The 14,245-nt window shown below is 54.0% G+C and overlaps 1 protein-coding gene across 1 annotated transcript; it reads right to left on the bottom strand.

Moving 5' to 3' along the window:
• Positions 1–1,821: 1,821 nt before the first annotated feature.
• Positions 1,822–13,230, bottom strand: DVL2 (dishevelled segment polarity protein 2). The gene is made up of 15 exons (XM_054995125.1): positions 12,937–13,230; positions 12,769–12,838; positions 11,726–11,877; positions 11,394–11,503; positions 11,009–11,141; positions 9,570–9,660; positions 9,338–9,407; positions 8,549–8,688; positions 8,328–8,404; positions 8,162–8,229; positions 7,466–7,600; positions 6,654–6,785; positions 6,296–6,472; positions 5,465–5,689; positions 1,822–5,107 (listed from the first exon to the last, which is right to left on the bottom strand). The coding sequence occupies exons 1-15, from the start codon at positions 13,137–13,139 to the stop codon at positions 4,662–4,664; spliced, it is 2,229 nt and encodes a 742-aa protein (XP_054851100.1). The 5' UTR covers positions 13,140–13,230; the 3' UTR covers positions 1,822–4,661.
• Positions 13,231–14,245: the final 1,015 nt, after the last annotated feature.

Genomic DNA, 14,245 nt, shown 5'->3' with positions numbered 1-14,245 from the left:
AAAGCTCCTATTCTCCTGGCTTTCTGTATACTATGCAAAACTGAATTATTCTGGGCTTTCTACCCAGTTTATAGGGCTATGTCATAAGAAATAGCTCAGACACATTCTATGGTAGGGACAGGGACCATATGCTACACTACTGGGTACAGTCTGCTGATGTAGACTATTTATTTATTTTATTTAATCACATTTCTAGACCGCCCTCCCCGTCAGACGGGCTCAGGGCGGTTTAACAACAGCTTAAAACAGTAAAAACATTATAAAAACATTAAAACATCTTATCAAAACAATTAAAATTGGTGGGTATAAAATATTAAAATGCAGCATTGTCCTGCATGGGTGGTGGAAGGTCTTCAGTGGTATGGCCGGCGAGAGGACAGCCCAGCCCCCACCAAATGCCCGGCGGAACATCTCCGTCTTGCAGGCCCAGCGGAAAGGTAACAAATCCCGCCAGGCCCTAGTCGCCTCAGACAGAGAGTTCCACCAGGCTGGAGGCAGGACTGAAAAGGCCCTGGCTCTGGTAGAGGCCAGGCGGACCTCCCTGGGGCCAGGGACCATCAGCAACTGCTTATTAGCTGATCGAAGTGACCTCCGGGGAACATATGGGGAGAGGCGGTCCCGAAGGTATGCTGGGCCCAGTTCGCATAGGTCAACACTAAAACCTTGAACCAGACCCTGTATTCAACTGGTAACCAGTGCAGTTGACGGAGGATGGGTGTTATATGTGCCATGACTGGAGTTCTGGCAACCACTCGTGCAGCTGCATTCTGAACCAGCTGCAGTTTCCGGATCAAGCCCAAGGGAAGCCCTGCGTAGAGTGAGTTGCAGTAGTCTAATCTGGAGGTGACCGTTGCCCGGATCACTGTTGTAAGGTCATGGGTCGATAGGTAGGGGACAAGTTGTCGAGACTGTCTTAGGTAGAAGAAAGAGGATCTAACAACAGCTGCGACCTGTACCTCCATAGACAAGGAAGCATCCAGGACCACCCCCAGGCTCCTCACTCTCGACACCGGCGTAAGTGGCACTCCATCGAGAACGGGGAGCCAGAGTCCCGCACCCATGGACCCTAGACCCACATGCAGGACCTCCGTCTTCAAGGGATTCAATCTCAGCCGACTCTGCTTCAACCATCCAGTCACAGCTCCGAAGGCACGTTCCAGGACATCTGGGGCAGAGCCAGGCCATCTGTCCATCATCAGATACAATTGGGTGTCATCTGCGTATTGATGGCACCCAAGTCCGAAACTCCGTACCAGCTGGGCGAGGGGGCGCATATATACGTTAAATAGCAGGGGGGAGAGTATTGCCCCTTGAGGGGCACCGCACACCAACGGGTGGCGGGATGACAACTTCTCCCCTAGTGCCACCCTCTGTCCCCGACCATGGAGAAAAGAGACAAACCACTGCACAGCTGTCCCTCGAATCCCCACATCGGCAAGGCGGTGGACCAACAGGTCATGATCGACCGTGTCGAATGCTGCTGATAGATCTAACAATATCGGCAGAATATAATTCACCCTTGGGGAGTTTTCTCATTGCTTAACATGCCATGTAAATTAATTATGCACTGTTTCAGAAGAATTTCATATCTCTGCCCAACTTAATGCTTGTTTTCAAATTTTCTGATACTGTACCCTATTGTAGCTTTTCACTGAATGTCTTAACTGTTGTTCATTGTTGTACTTGTTCAGCGCATGTCCTAGCTGTTGATTATGTTCTTTCACTTGCACTGTGCAATCCACCTGGGATTTCAGTGAGAAAAGCAGACTATAAATGAATAAATAAAATTAAAAATGCAGAATTGCCAGCTAAGGATTTTATGAGATTGTTTTTTATTGAACGCTTTTTTGTACACAAAAGAGCTAAAAAATAAATATGTTATTACAAAATAGTTATCTGCTACTGATCACACACATTCACACTTGCACGCACATCCCCCCTAGAAGCAAGGGAGCATGAAATACTCAGGGCTCAATCCCAAGGGAGGGGTTTGCCCTCCCTGCTGCTCCACTGCCCTGGGATGGCGTGTTGGGTGGGACACATCTAGCACCTCTGAGGAGAGCAGGGAAGAGAGATCGTACCCCGTTTGAGGGAAGAAAATGCACACTCCCTTCTCCCCTACCTCCCGTTACAAATGATACTCGGAAGGATCCAGGGAAAGGGGGCAGCTGCAGCTGTTTCAGGGGCCAGAGTTCCAGGAGAGCAAGCAGAACCAAAAAGAGTGTCTGACACTGTTTAAAAACAGTCAAGTCCAAAACCCCAAGAGGCAATGTGAAAACAGCAACATCCACTCTGCCTTAAATACTGTTTGGCATTGATGTGGGACGGGAGCAGAAACCGTAGGTAAGACGGGGAGCTATTCTGCTTCCCACAAACACCCAACCTCCCTTTCTGAATTTCAATGAGACCTGCACACAAACTCCAGGTTCCAAACTCTGCCCCATCTGCCTAACTTGGAGGGAAAGAAACCCTTTGGGATTTTTAATACCCCCTAAAATATTCAACACAGCCCCTTCACTCTCTCCACTTCGTTTGGACTTTTCCTTATCACACTGTGCAAAGTTGGCTATTTTCTCTCATTTTATGTTTATAAATTTATGAGAATAAACGCAGGTGAGAGCTTCAAATTATTTTGCATCTTCAAAATGAAATCTGTGGAGAGGACTTGGCTGACTGGTTAATCTGCTGCCCTTCCAGGTTCAGCCTCCAACATCTCAGGTTCCAGAGCTCAGGCAGGAGCGACAGGGAAGGACTCTTATCTCTGCCTGAGACTGGCTGATGGTACGAATCAGCAAGACTGAGTGAGACTGACAGAGGGGGCTGTCTTGATACAAGAGATTCACGTAGTCTTGAAATTTCTATGCGAAGGCAACACAGGTTCTTCAAAAAAGGACTCACTAACGGTGATCTTTCTCTCTCTCGAATAATGTTTTTCTTTTTCTTTAAAGAAAATAGTTGGGTTTGGGCGGAAAAAGAGATCTCTCGGCTACAACTCTTTCCATCCCCCAATGTGGCAATGTTTCTAGATCAGGGCAAGGGAAAGAGGCCGTCAGCTGCCCGCGAGGCAGGTCTGTGGGGAAACGAAAAAGTTTTCCCACAGGCAGGTGGGTAGGAATGTGGCTCTAGTTGGGTGACCTAAAACACCTCATTCAACACTCCCTTCTCTGATTGGCAGCAGCGGCCAAGAAGGGCCTTTCCTTGCAGCGGCTCCATGCAATGCTGGGAATGCACCCCGGACTTTCCTTGCAGACCAGGCACAAACTCGACATGCCTCAGCTGGGATCCCTCCCCCAAGATGTTGCGTGATGTGGACTCTGCCCCACAGTTCTTGCAGACACTGAACTAAGCTCCCGAGAAGTCTCCATTGTACCTATAACCACATCAATGGCCTCATTTCACCGGCCAGAGCTAGTGATGTTGGAATTTTGCCTCAAGTGACCTTGGCCCTCAGTGAGAACAGTGCAAAGAGCAGCCAGCGGCACAAGAGAAGAAGAGGGAGGGGGCGTGCATGCATGTGGGCGACCCTGGAATAAACCTTTTCAAGTCAGACTTTGGTACTGGACCCTTAAAAGGCAAAGAGGCAAACTCAAGTTGTCAGAAGGGTGGGAGAAGAGGGAATGTAGTGTTCAGAAGGAACTTTTGGGAGGGGGGACGGAAAGGCTTCTATACAAAAAGAAGTTAAAAAACAAACCAACTTAACTCTGAAAACATGAATAAAAAATGTTCTTAAAAAACAATTCGAAAAAACAAACAGAATTCCTACCTTCATTGATACCGGTTTTGTGATCATCAAGAGCAGGAAAAGGGTAGGGGAGCCAGAAGTACCAAAGATCAACTTCTTACTCCCCAACTTCTCAGTTTTCTTGAGAAAGGAGGAGGAAGACAGTTAAGGTGGAAGTTCTGTGACGCATAACTAAGTGACAGTAAGGCAAAGAGGACCCCCAATCACAAAACCCTTCAAAGACCTGGCCATGTGACAGGAGAAAGAAAAGACAGGCAGCCGTGGTGCGTGCCCAACGCAGCGCCTGACATCCAAGAGCCAGAGGGAGCTGGTACCAAAGACATGGGCGCAGGGCCCCGGAGGCCAGAATGCAGAGGCCACGAGGCCAACCGTCCTTCAAAGTCAAGGCAGACAGGAAACAGGAAGGCAGAGGTCACGTGATTCTAGAGACCTGAGTCACATCTTTTAAAAGTGGCCAAACAGGCCTCAGGATATATAAAAGAGGCTCAAGATACAGAAGTCACAAGGTGACGAGCTGAGCCAGCTGATTAACTAAGGAGGATCTGTTGAGTGATCACGAAGGCAAAACAGGCCATGCAAGTGACACCGTCGTGTAGCCACAAGTGGCAGGTCACTGCATGGAGGCAAACGGCTCTGCTGGTGAAGGACGGGACTTGTAAGGCTACTTGGGGTCACAGGAGCTGTAAGGCAAGACTGGAAGCCAGATTGCTCCAGGCCAAAACACAGGACAAGATGAGTCCAGCCAATGGGGAGCGGTACCGGAAGGGCAGGTGACCTCAGAGCTGTGTCATTGGAACAAGCAAGTTTTTGGTCAGGCTGGGACCTGAAAAGCTCTGTGGCTGGAGCCCACAAAATGCAAGTGGGCAGTCAGGAGACTTTGGGCAGCTCTGGGAGGAGGGGAGGGGGAAGCCGCCAGGAGTCACATCACATCAACGAAGAACTCGCTGGGGTTGCCCATGGCCATGTGGAATGACTGGCGGCTGGCTGTGAGCTCCGGGGGCACAGAGCCCAAGTCGCGCACAGGGGGGGCCCCAGGGGGCTGTACAGCTGCAGCGGCAGCAGGAGGGCCAGGGGGTGGGACCATCATCACCACCATGGGGTTATAGGCCAAAGGCACACCCCCGGGGGCCGTGTAAGCTGCATGCAGGGAATGGTGGGAGTGCAGGCTACGCTGCGAAGCCCCCTCCCCACTGGGCCCTGCCAGAGCCCCTCCACGCTGGCTGCCGCTGCGGGTCGAATACTCGGACTCGCTCCCACTGCCTGACTTGGAATCCGCCCCCGCCTTCTCCTCCTGGTGCTTGCTGGCCCCACGGCTGCTGCCTCCGGTGCCTCCATCGCTGCGGTTGGAACCGCTGCTCCGACTGCCTGCAAGCAAGAAGCAAAAGGAACCGTCAGCCACAGAGAGGCCCTGCAAGTCACGACGACGATGGGGAGGTACAAGCGGGAAGGACGCCCGAGACCTGCCAATCACATGTGCTCAAGAACTCCGTTGCCCTGACAATCCAGGCTCCCTGGCTCGTCCCCTCAAGCCCAGGACCTGCTGGTGAACTTCACGCTCTCCCCCGCAAACCCGCGTCCTCCTCGTCGCTTGCCAGCCCCGGCATCACACAAGCCCAGGAGGCTGCCCTTCAGGGGGTTCTGCTCAGTTCGCCCAGGAACCCACTGCAGGGGTCAGAGAAGGAAGGACTCCCCGCCCCAGGCCTCCCCGGCTGGCCGCCCTACCTTCACTGTGTTGACTGCCAGCGCTTCCGATGCCGTAGCTGTAGGAGGACAGCTCGTGATAAGGCGGGGGCTGGGTGCTGTACGGGTGAGGGGCTGGGTACGGATAGGAGAAGGTGGGCATCAGGGGCCACGGGGTGGTGCCCGGCAGAGGCAAGGGGGCCAACGTGTCCTGGTCAGAGGCCCCGCTGGAGCCATCGTTGTCATTGAGGGAGAGGCTGGCCATGTCTAGAGAAGAAAAGGAAACCATGCCTGAAATCAGAGTGGGAGCTTCAGCAGAGATTCTGCCCATTTCTGGGTACCTCCAAGTGCTGGTGGTGTGCCGTGTGAAGGAAACACAGTTCTGCTCCCAGCATTCAGGACATTCCAAAGTATCTGACAATAAGGGAGATGATGGAGGGGACAGGCAGGGAGAGTTCATGACCATCTAAGCCAACAAAGCGGGACCTGGGCAGCACTCGGCAAGTCCAGCAGCGCCCATGGCGCTCAAGGTGCTCACCAGAGCAGCAGCACAGAATAGATGCATCCGAGGTGGCACTTAAATGGCGGAACAGCTTTGCGCCAAGCCTGTACACTGCCCATTTTGCTAATGGCCCACACACCCAGAGTCCTTGGACCAGTAGAGCCCCAAAACACACAGAAAGACACGCAGCAATGTTACCAGCCCTTGAAAGGAGGGCAACACCAAGTCAAAATCAGTCAAGCAACTGAACACACCCAGGTGGCCCCAGGTACAAGATCCAGAGCCCCAAAGGCAGCCCCCCTCCCTTTCTGCGCCTCCTCCAGCCAGATAAAATGAAGGTGTGTGTGTGGGGGGGGGGGACTCCAACTTACAGTTCTCACAACCACTGAAATCACCAAAGATATAATAGCACTGCTCTGAGAAGGTGATCTTGTTGACTGTGTGCCGGATGAAACCGGCCTTCAGCAGGTTGCTGGCGTATTTGCGGGCCTCACGGCGGTCCTGGAAACCTTCCACGTGGTGGTACAGCCAGTCCACCACATCAGAACCTGGTGGAAGAGGGAAGGCCGCATGTCAGGTTGCCATGGGGGTGTGCCCCCCCTCCCCCAGTAACCAACAGTCAGAATTTCAGAGGGACCACTCCAGTCCAGCCCCTGCTGCTACTGGCTGTCTCATTTTGGCCGAGGATTCGCCCCACCCTCCGCCAGATTCTTCCATCTCTGCTGGTACCTAAGAAGGCATTGGGAATGGTGATCTTCAGCCACATACGGTCGCGCACCTCCAGGCCAGACTCAGGGGAGGCCATAGCCTTGGTGACTGAGGCCATATCCGTGTGGACGGACAGATTGAAGTCATCAAAGCCTAAAAGACAGATGGCGGGGGTGGGGGTGGGAGGAAGTGAGCAGACTCATGGACGTCAAAGCAGCACCAAAGCCTCCCCCTCCAAAAGGCACATCTGAGCTCTGGCACAATTTGCCGGCTGCAAAGTCTCCAGCCTTGGAGCTGAACTCAGGATCAGAACGAACTGGCGACCAGGATGGGAATGTCCAAGACACGAGACATCCCTTCATCTCCCATGAACAGGCAAGAGGCGCTGACAACTCAAGAGCACACATGAAAAGCAAGGGTGGCAGGCAGATTTCCAGGGCTTTGCAGAAGCCTCTTTGCAGAGAGGAGGTAGTGAAAAGGCAGACTCAAGAAACGCTCCCTCCAGGAAGCTGGCAAGCAGCAGCAGCAGCAGCCTATACCCACTAAAGTCGGCCTGCTCGAAGCACAAAAGGCTACAGGAGCTATTTCTAATTTGACAGAATTGCCGACTTGCTATGAGTACTGCTCGGTTCCCAAGAGACGGCCCCTTGCTTTGCCCATGGATACGCTGGGGGCGGGGGGGCGGGGCTGGAATTCATTCCTGCTGCTCAGTGCCCAACATCCACTGCTGCAGTGCCTTTTCGGAAAACCCACACGGGCATTTCAAGAGTCTGGCGTCTTTCCCAAAACCTCCTCAGCCACACTGCTGTGAGCCCCCCTTTCCCAGCACTCACGCTCTGTCTCCGTGACCGAGGTCCCCGAGGTGATGGTGCTCATCGAGCTGCTTCCAGGGTAGGCTGCAAAGGCCCCCGTAAGCGCAGCTGAGTGGGACACCCAAGCTGCAGGGTCGATTGGCTGGATAGGCTCATCTGGATAAAGGAGGGAGGAGTCCGAGTGGAGAGAGAAGGGGGACGCAGAAGGCTTGAGAAGAGCGAGAAAAAACAAGGCAACACCTCCTTGCAGAGCAGAGAAGATCCCAGCCCCCTCCTGCAGCTTGCTTGGATGGATTCCCACCTGCAACCCAGCCGCCATCAACCAGAAAGCAGCTCCAGAATCCTTGCCACCCTGGCTGCTGGGCAAAGGTCACACCCTCTGATGCCACAGGACTAGATCCAGGTGCCTTTGAGCCAGTCTGAACACAGCACAGAACTCAGTGCCTTGTTTGGCAAAACATCTTTGGCCTTGATTGGGTGGGTCTGGAGCCGCAGACTTACCCAGGTACAGCCAGGATCCTGCCCATCCTCTGGGCATCCTGAGCCAGGATTGTTCCCTCCCCCATCCCTGACGAAGGCAGAATGGGCTAGTGGTGGAGACTCTCTCTCAGCCCACCCTGCCGCACAGGGTTGTTAGGGAGAGGAGGAGGGATACAAAAGGGGCTAAGCCCCTAAAAGCAGGACAGTCGCTATGCAAGGGCTGGGCTTGTCACTTACTTCTCGGGAGGGTGAAATATCCTTGTGGGGAGGGATCCCAGCACTTGGCCACTGTCAGCACTATGGGACTGCAAAGAAAAAGAGGAAGTGAGCCAGCAGCTGTAAGTGCTGCCCCGCTCCCCGCTCCCCCTGCCAAACATGGAGTCTCTTGCAGAACAGCCCCTACCCAGGCTTGTGAACAATTTCTCTCAAGACTCTCACGGCATCATCATTACTCATGTTCTCAAAATTAATGTCGTTGACCTGGGGGGAAAGACAAAGATGAGCACGTCACAGAGGCTGCTTCAAACTCCGCCCTCCCCCAGTCCATTCTGGCAGGGACCTCCCCCAGTTCCCCAGACTGTCAAGCGTGGAAACACCCCCCCCCAGGACTCCCGCTGGCCTCACCTGCAGCAGCATGTCCCCTGGCTCGATCCTGCCATCTGCTGCAACTGCTCCACCCTTCATGATGGAACCAATATAGATGCCACCATCTCCTCGCTCATTGCTCTGCCCCACAATGGAGATGCCCAAGAAATTGTACTTCTCTGAGCGGGGAGGAAGAGAAGGCTAAGGCCAATATTCTCCTTAGGTAAGAAGACAGATCAAGACAAAAAACTCCAGCAACCCAACAAAGCCAGCCCCACAGGAGGCAGGAGGTGCTGCCCTTGAGCCAAGCCTGGCCCAGACCGATGCCTGCCCAGTCTTTCCCTGAAGGCTTCCCAGAAAGGTTATTCTGCTGTCTCTTGAGGCAGCTTCCACCTCGGCACCCACCTTTTTGGCCTGGCCTGCGGTAGCCATAGAAACAGGCAGCAATTGGCGGCACAAGAACCAAGTATCACCCCTCTGACTGCTGCCCTCTCCCTTTGCACGTGGGTCATACACACCACACCTGGCAGAGAGGCGGGCGGTTGTTTTCAGCCTGCAGGCCACATCTGGGCCTGCTTTTCTGGACCCTGAAATAGGGAGAGCCGACTTCCAACTTGGGAGGCAGTGGTCCACTAGGCAAATTGTTAAGCAACTCCCGAGTGGATGGGAAAGCTCCCACATGTTGGATGTGCCTCGGCCTCACCTCCTGACTCTTGTCTGGCCCACCTCTGCACTCCTCTACATTTGGAATCCTCCATGTCTAAATCCCAACCATCAGCCTTTCACGTCTTCCTCATGTCCCTCTCCCCAGAGCACTTATTCTCTTACCCATGTTCAGAGTCACTGTTATGATGTTGAGAGACATGGTAGAATCTGTGACGCTGCTGAAAGAAGAAGTCTGAAACAAGGGGGTGGGGGGAGGCAGGGAAAGTCAATTTGGCACAAAAGCCCCCTGAAGCATAGACAGCAGCCGTCCCATCCACTCCTCCACCCGTGCTGCGTGGGCAGACTCATCGCTGATGCCCCTCTAGCCAGCACCTCGGGCAGGACTCATCCCTACCCGCTCAAGACGAGGCGGGCGCTGCTTCCGCCGCCTGCGGTGGCGCTTGAGGAGACGGGAGGCGCTACTCTGCTCAGTAGAGCTGCTGAACCTGCAATGAGTAGAAATACAGACTCAAAAGCCAAAGCCTCATGGAAAACCAACGGATACATTTGCTGTATCTACCCCAAAAGGTTTTTTTTTTGGCAGTCCAAAACCATTCACTCTACCAGGTCTGCATATCCAGCTGGCTCTTCCTCAGCTTCGGGTGGCCTGCCTGGCATTGGCCGGAGCCCCAGCCACCCTGTGGCATGGGGTCTGAGAAAAGGTGAGGGAAGCCCTCTTGTTGGAGATATTCAGAAGGCGCTGACAGGCTTGTTTGCAAGGACTTTTGATGGGGCAGGAACAAACATGGCAGGAAAGTACTTCCGCTTTTTAAAAATTTATTTGGTTTTAACCTATTATATTTTATTTACTAACCTGGTAAGCAACTCTGAGCCAAGAGGAAAAATGGGCTATGAACAATTTGACCAACAAATAAAGATCACGCTGCTGGTAGCAAAGTTCGTGGCATAAAGACAAAGGATGCTTGGATGGACAGGAAGGGAGATCCTTGGCACAGCCTTCAGTTGTGCTCCCCACCAGACACAGGCAAACACCCACAAATCCCCCCCCCCCGTTCTGGGCACTGACATCTTGGACGACAAGGAAGCATCTTCAGGTTAGTTTTTTTCTCTCTGGGGAGCAGCAGCCTCCCAAGCAGGAAGAGGTTCAAGACACACAATAAGACCACCATTAGGAATGCCACCTCCAGAGAGTGTACAGGAAGCCCTAGCCAGTGACCTGCTGGCCTCATTTCCTTGCACTTCAATCCCATAACGCTTTGGATCCTTTAACCACAAGCAAAAAGAGTATATTAAAGAAAGAACAATACAATCTGGCACAAGTATCTTCCCTTGCACATAAAACAGAAGAGCAACCCTCCTTACTCTTCTGGATGTCTGTGGGAGCCACAACATCCATCCACCCTGTCCCAGCAGGAGCATCCGCTGCATAGAGCGCCTGCTTCAATATCCCTCCCACCCCCAAGTCATTCCTAAATGCAAGTCGCTCCTATCCAATAGCCAAAATATTCCTCTTGCCCATTCACACCACAGGTGGGAAGATGGGGATAGTGTCTCTTGTAGGTAGACTCCTGACACACCTTGAGGAAGACAAGTTCACTGGACTCAGTCAAAACGAGGGGGCGGGGGGAAATAGCCCTTAGCAGCCGACATGCCTGGAGATGGGGAGACACCGACGCTCAGAAGCCAGTCTCACCCACCTTCGCATCTCTGACTTAGACGTATCCATGGCCAGGCCAGACTTTGACTTGTGTATCTCTCAGGATGCCAAAGGAAACACGATTCTCAGCTTACAGCCCTAGAAAGCCATTTCAGTCCAAGACCCAGTCTCATTACCTGCTCATGGTGTCGTCGTCATCAGAGTCACACAGGCTAGTGGTTTCAAGTTCACTGGTTAGCAGAGTGGAGGAGCTCTCATAACCAGCGAGGTGACGCTCCAGCCGTGACTGGCCATTCAGTCGGTGCCCACCTGGCACGGGGGAAGGAGAGTGTCAGCTGAATGCCCACATGGCTGCTAACCCCCACCTCTCCAGCTCTGTTCCAGATGACTGTAATCCTAGCCTTATTACACTGCTTGTCAGAAGTTTCATCCTATTGTTTATATTAATTTACACTGGATAATCTGCCTTTAGTTTCAGTGAGAAAAGCAAACTATAAATACAGCAGACTAAACAGGTAAAAACAAAAGGGAAAAGGATGCCCCTTCTGCCCATCAGCTCACCTCCCTGCTCCAGGCTCTCCCTGCGTCGCAGCCTCTCCCTCCTAAGCGACACAACTGACTCTGGCTCAGTTTCATGGTCCAGGTTTTCACGGCTGCCTGCAATGTTTGGACTACAAAACCAGGAAAGAGCCTGTTGATTAATTCTTTGCAGCCCCACCTCAAGCTTTGCAAGGAGGCCCTTCCAGAACCATTGGTCCTGACACACTCCCCCCACAAACTGAATGAGATGAACACAGTAACTTTATGTGGCTCAATCTCTTCCCCTTCTGAGACCTCCCAGGATTCATGGTGAGCAAGAAGAAATGTCTCACAATCTGTCATCCTTTACTCACTGGAAAGAAGGAGGCCGGGAATCCCCAATACCACTTGTCCGTTCCACAGGCAACGGAGGAAGAGGTGGTGGGGGTGGTGACGGCTCTGGTCGTACCTCTATGGGAGGGGGTGGCGGCAGAGGTTCAGGCTGTGGAGTCTCTGAAGACACAAGCTGTGCAAAGGAAAGAAAAATAAGGTATACATTAGCAGGATATGACCCTTCCCATCTGCCTTCCTTGACGAACATTTGGCATAAGAGCAAGTGGAACCTCCAAAGGCTCCATACCAACTCACTTACACCGAGGGCAAAAAAGACACAGAAACTTAAGATCAATTACTGGAAATGTCACATAGTATTATCAAAAGCACTGCGTTGTAAACACACGTGGTCTTCTTTCTTTCCAGTTTATGCTGTATGAAACAAAGGGCCAGAAACAAGCAATGAGCCAAAAACACAACTCTCTCTACAAAGTAAGCAAAAAGAGTAAGCTATCCTAAAGGCCAAAAGCAGAAAAAAGTTTTTGAAATGAAATTTTACAATGATGTGTTATTTTGGTGGTGGAAAGTCCACAAAGCTATTTTAAAAAAATGTTCACCTGCCATATGTACACTCTGCTATTTTTCATTATTCTTGCCCCTAAAACCAACTATTTTTATTTTTCAAAATTGGTGGGTGTTTTGAGCGCTCTTAATAAAAACTAGTAACTTGCTCAAGCCAGAAGACAGTAGCTCACGTCTGGCTCGCGCACAAGACCTGTGCAGCAACATGTATAATGAAATTCTAAGCCGAGTTACCCCCGTCTGAGCCCACTGATTTTGATGAGCTTAGACTGGGGTAATTCTGCTTAATATTTCAGTGCTACCCCAGCACACGATCTTGTGGCAACAGCCCTGCGCTGCGAGCAGGCATAACCATTGTTCGGCTCTGAGGGAGTGGCCCTCTGCGGTCCAGGGGCCTCCGGGAGCACGGCCTGTCCTCACAGCCCCTGGACTCCATCGCCAGGGCTAAAGGGCAGGGCGGCGAGACTGCCACGAGCCCCTCCGCCCAATGCCAGTCGCGTACCCAGGAGACGACTCGGCCGTTGAAGCAGGGCAGCCTGGCGTTGTCGTCCGAGATTTCCTCCTTCACGACCCTTGAAGAGAGAGAAGGAAAGAGGCCGTCAGGGGGGCGGCCTTGCTGGGCCAGGGCGGAGGAGCCCGAGGCGAGCCCAGAGGAGAAGGCCGCCCCTACCCGAAGTCCTGGTCCATGCTCTTGAAGAAGTACTTGGCGCCGGGGCGGGCCAGGGCGGCCTTGACGTGGCCCAGGGTGATGCGCTCGGCCGGCACGGGGATCTTGACCAGGTAGGGCGTCTCCTCCTCGTCCAGGTGGTAAATCACCTTCGTCTCGCCCGCCGCGGGGGCCGCGCCAGGCCCGGAGGGGGCCGCCAGCGCCATGGCAACCGCGCGCGGGCAGCGGACGCGACGGGGGCCGACGCGGGGGGCGGGGGGAGCGGCGCGCGGCGCGAGCGTCTCTCGGCGCAAGGACGGCGGCGCCTTCCCGGCGCGTTCTTACGTCATCGCGTAGCAACGTAAACAGCCTCGGGGGGAGCGACGCGCGTGCCCTGTCACGTGACGAGAGGCAGGGCCCCTCGAGCGCCGCGCCACCCCGGAGGACGTGAATGAAGGCGTCACGTGGTTTTTTCCGTGTCACGTGGGCGAGAGGGGACTGACGCCCCCACGCCGAGAGGCGGGGCACGGCGTCCCCGTGAAGGGAAAAGGGCCCGTCCTTTGTCCTGACGGGAATGGCCTTCCGTCACGTGAGAAGCGGAGGTTCCGCTCCCCGAGCGCCGGAAGTGCTAAAGGGCCGGGCGGGGGGGTGCGGGGGAAGAGTACGGACGCGCCGCCGCCTGTACTCTGCACGCGGTCAGAGGCGCGTCTGCCCTTCGAGCCTCGCCCGGCACCCAGGCGGGAGGGGCAGCGGCAGAGCTGGGCTCGGTCGGCGCCCCCTCCTGTCCGGGAAGCAGGCCGCCCGGGGGTCTCCCGTCGGGGCCTGGATCTCCCGACATTACAAGAGATCTCCAGCCCAGCCAGATCAGCTCCCCAGGGGAAAATGGCTGCCTCGGAGGGTGGCGTTCTACCGCGCTGAGACCCCATCCTCCGCTGGCGCCCTCGCCCCCAAATCTCCAGGAATTTTTCAGTGGCAGCCATACGTCGGAGGCAGCACTGATGCTGCGGGGAGGCAGGCAGCCAGTGTCGGGAGGAGCCAGTTGCCTACCCGCCCCACCCCCCAGTGGTGGCTGTGGAGCTCCCAGAATTCTCTCCAGACGACACAGAATCCAGTCCCCCTGTAGAAAATGGCTGCTTATTGGTATTATATCCCCTGCTGCGCACCCTCCCCCCCACTGCCAAATCTCCAGAGATTCCCCACCCCTACTTACCTACGGGGGGGGGATGCAGTGGGTTGCTATGCGGGGGGGGGGGGCTGTGGATCAAGCATACTTCCCTTGTCAGAGTCACTCCCTTATGCTCACCCTGTCCTGCCATGAGGCTCAAGAGGCACC

The sequence above is a fragment of the Eublepharis macularius genome, chromosome 12 (genome assembly GCF_028583425.1).
Source record: "Eublepharis macularius isolate TG4126 chromosome 12, MPM_Emac_v1.0, whole genome shotgun sequence".
Taxonomy (NCBI): domain Eukaryota; kingdom Metazoa; phylum Chordata; class Lepidosauria; order Squamata; family Eublepharidae; genus Eublepharis; species Eublepharis macularius.
This window is presented reverse-complemented; position numbering and strand designations above follow the sequence as displayed.

Coding starts and splice junctions, on each gene's coding strand:
- DVL2 (XM_054995125.1), bottom strand. CDS start 13,139: ATGGCGCTGGCGGCCCCCTCCGGGCCTGGCGCGGCCCCCGCGGCGGGC. Junction 11,504..11,725: donor TCCCGGCCTCCTTCTTTCCA/GTGAGTAAAGGA, acceptor CTGGTTTTGTAG/TCCAAACATTGCAGGCAGCC. Junction 9,661..11,008: donor GACGACGACACCATGAGCAG/GTAATGAGACTG, acceptor TACTCATTGCAG/GTTCAGCAGCTCTACTGAGC.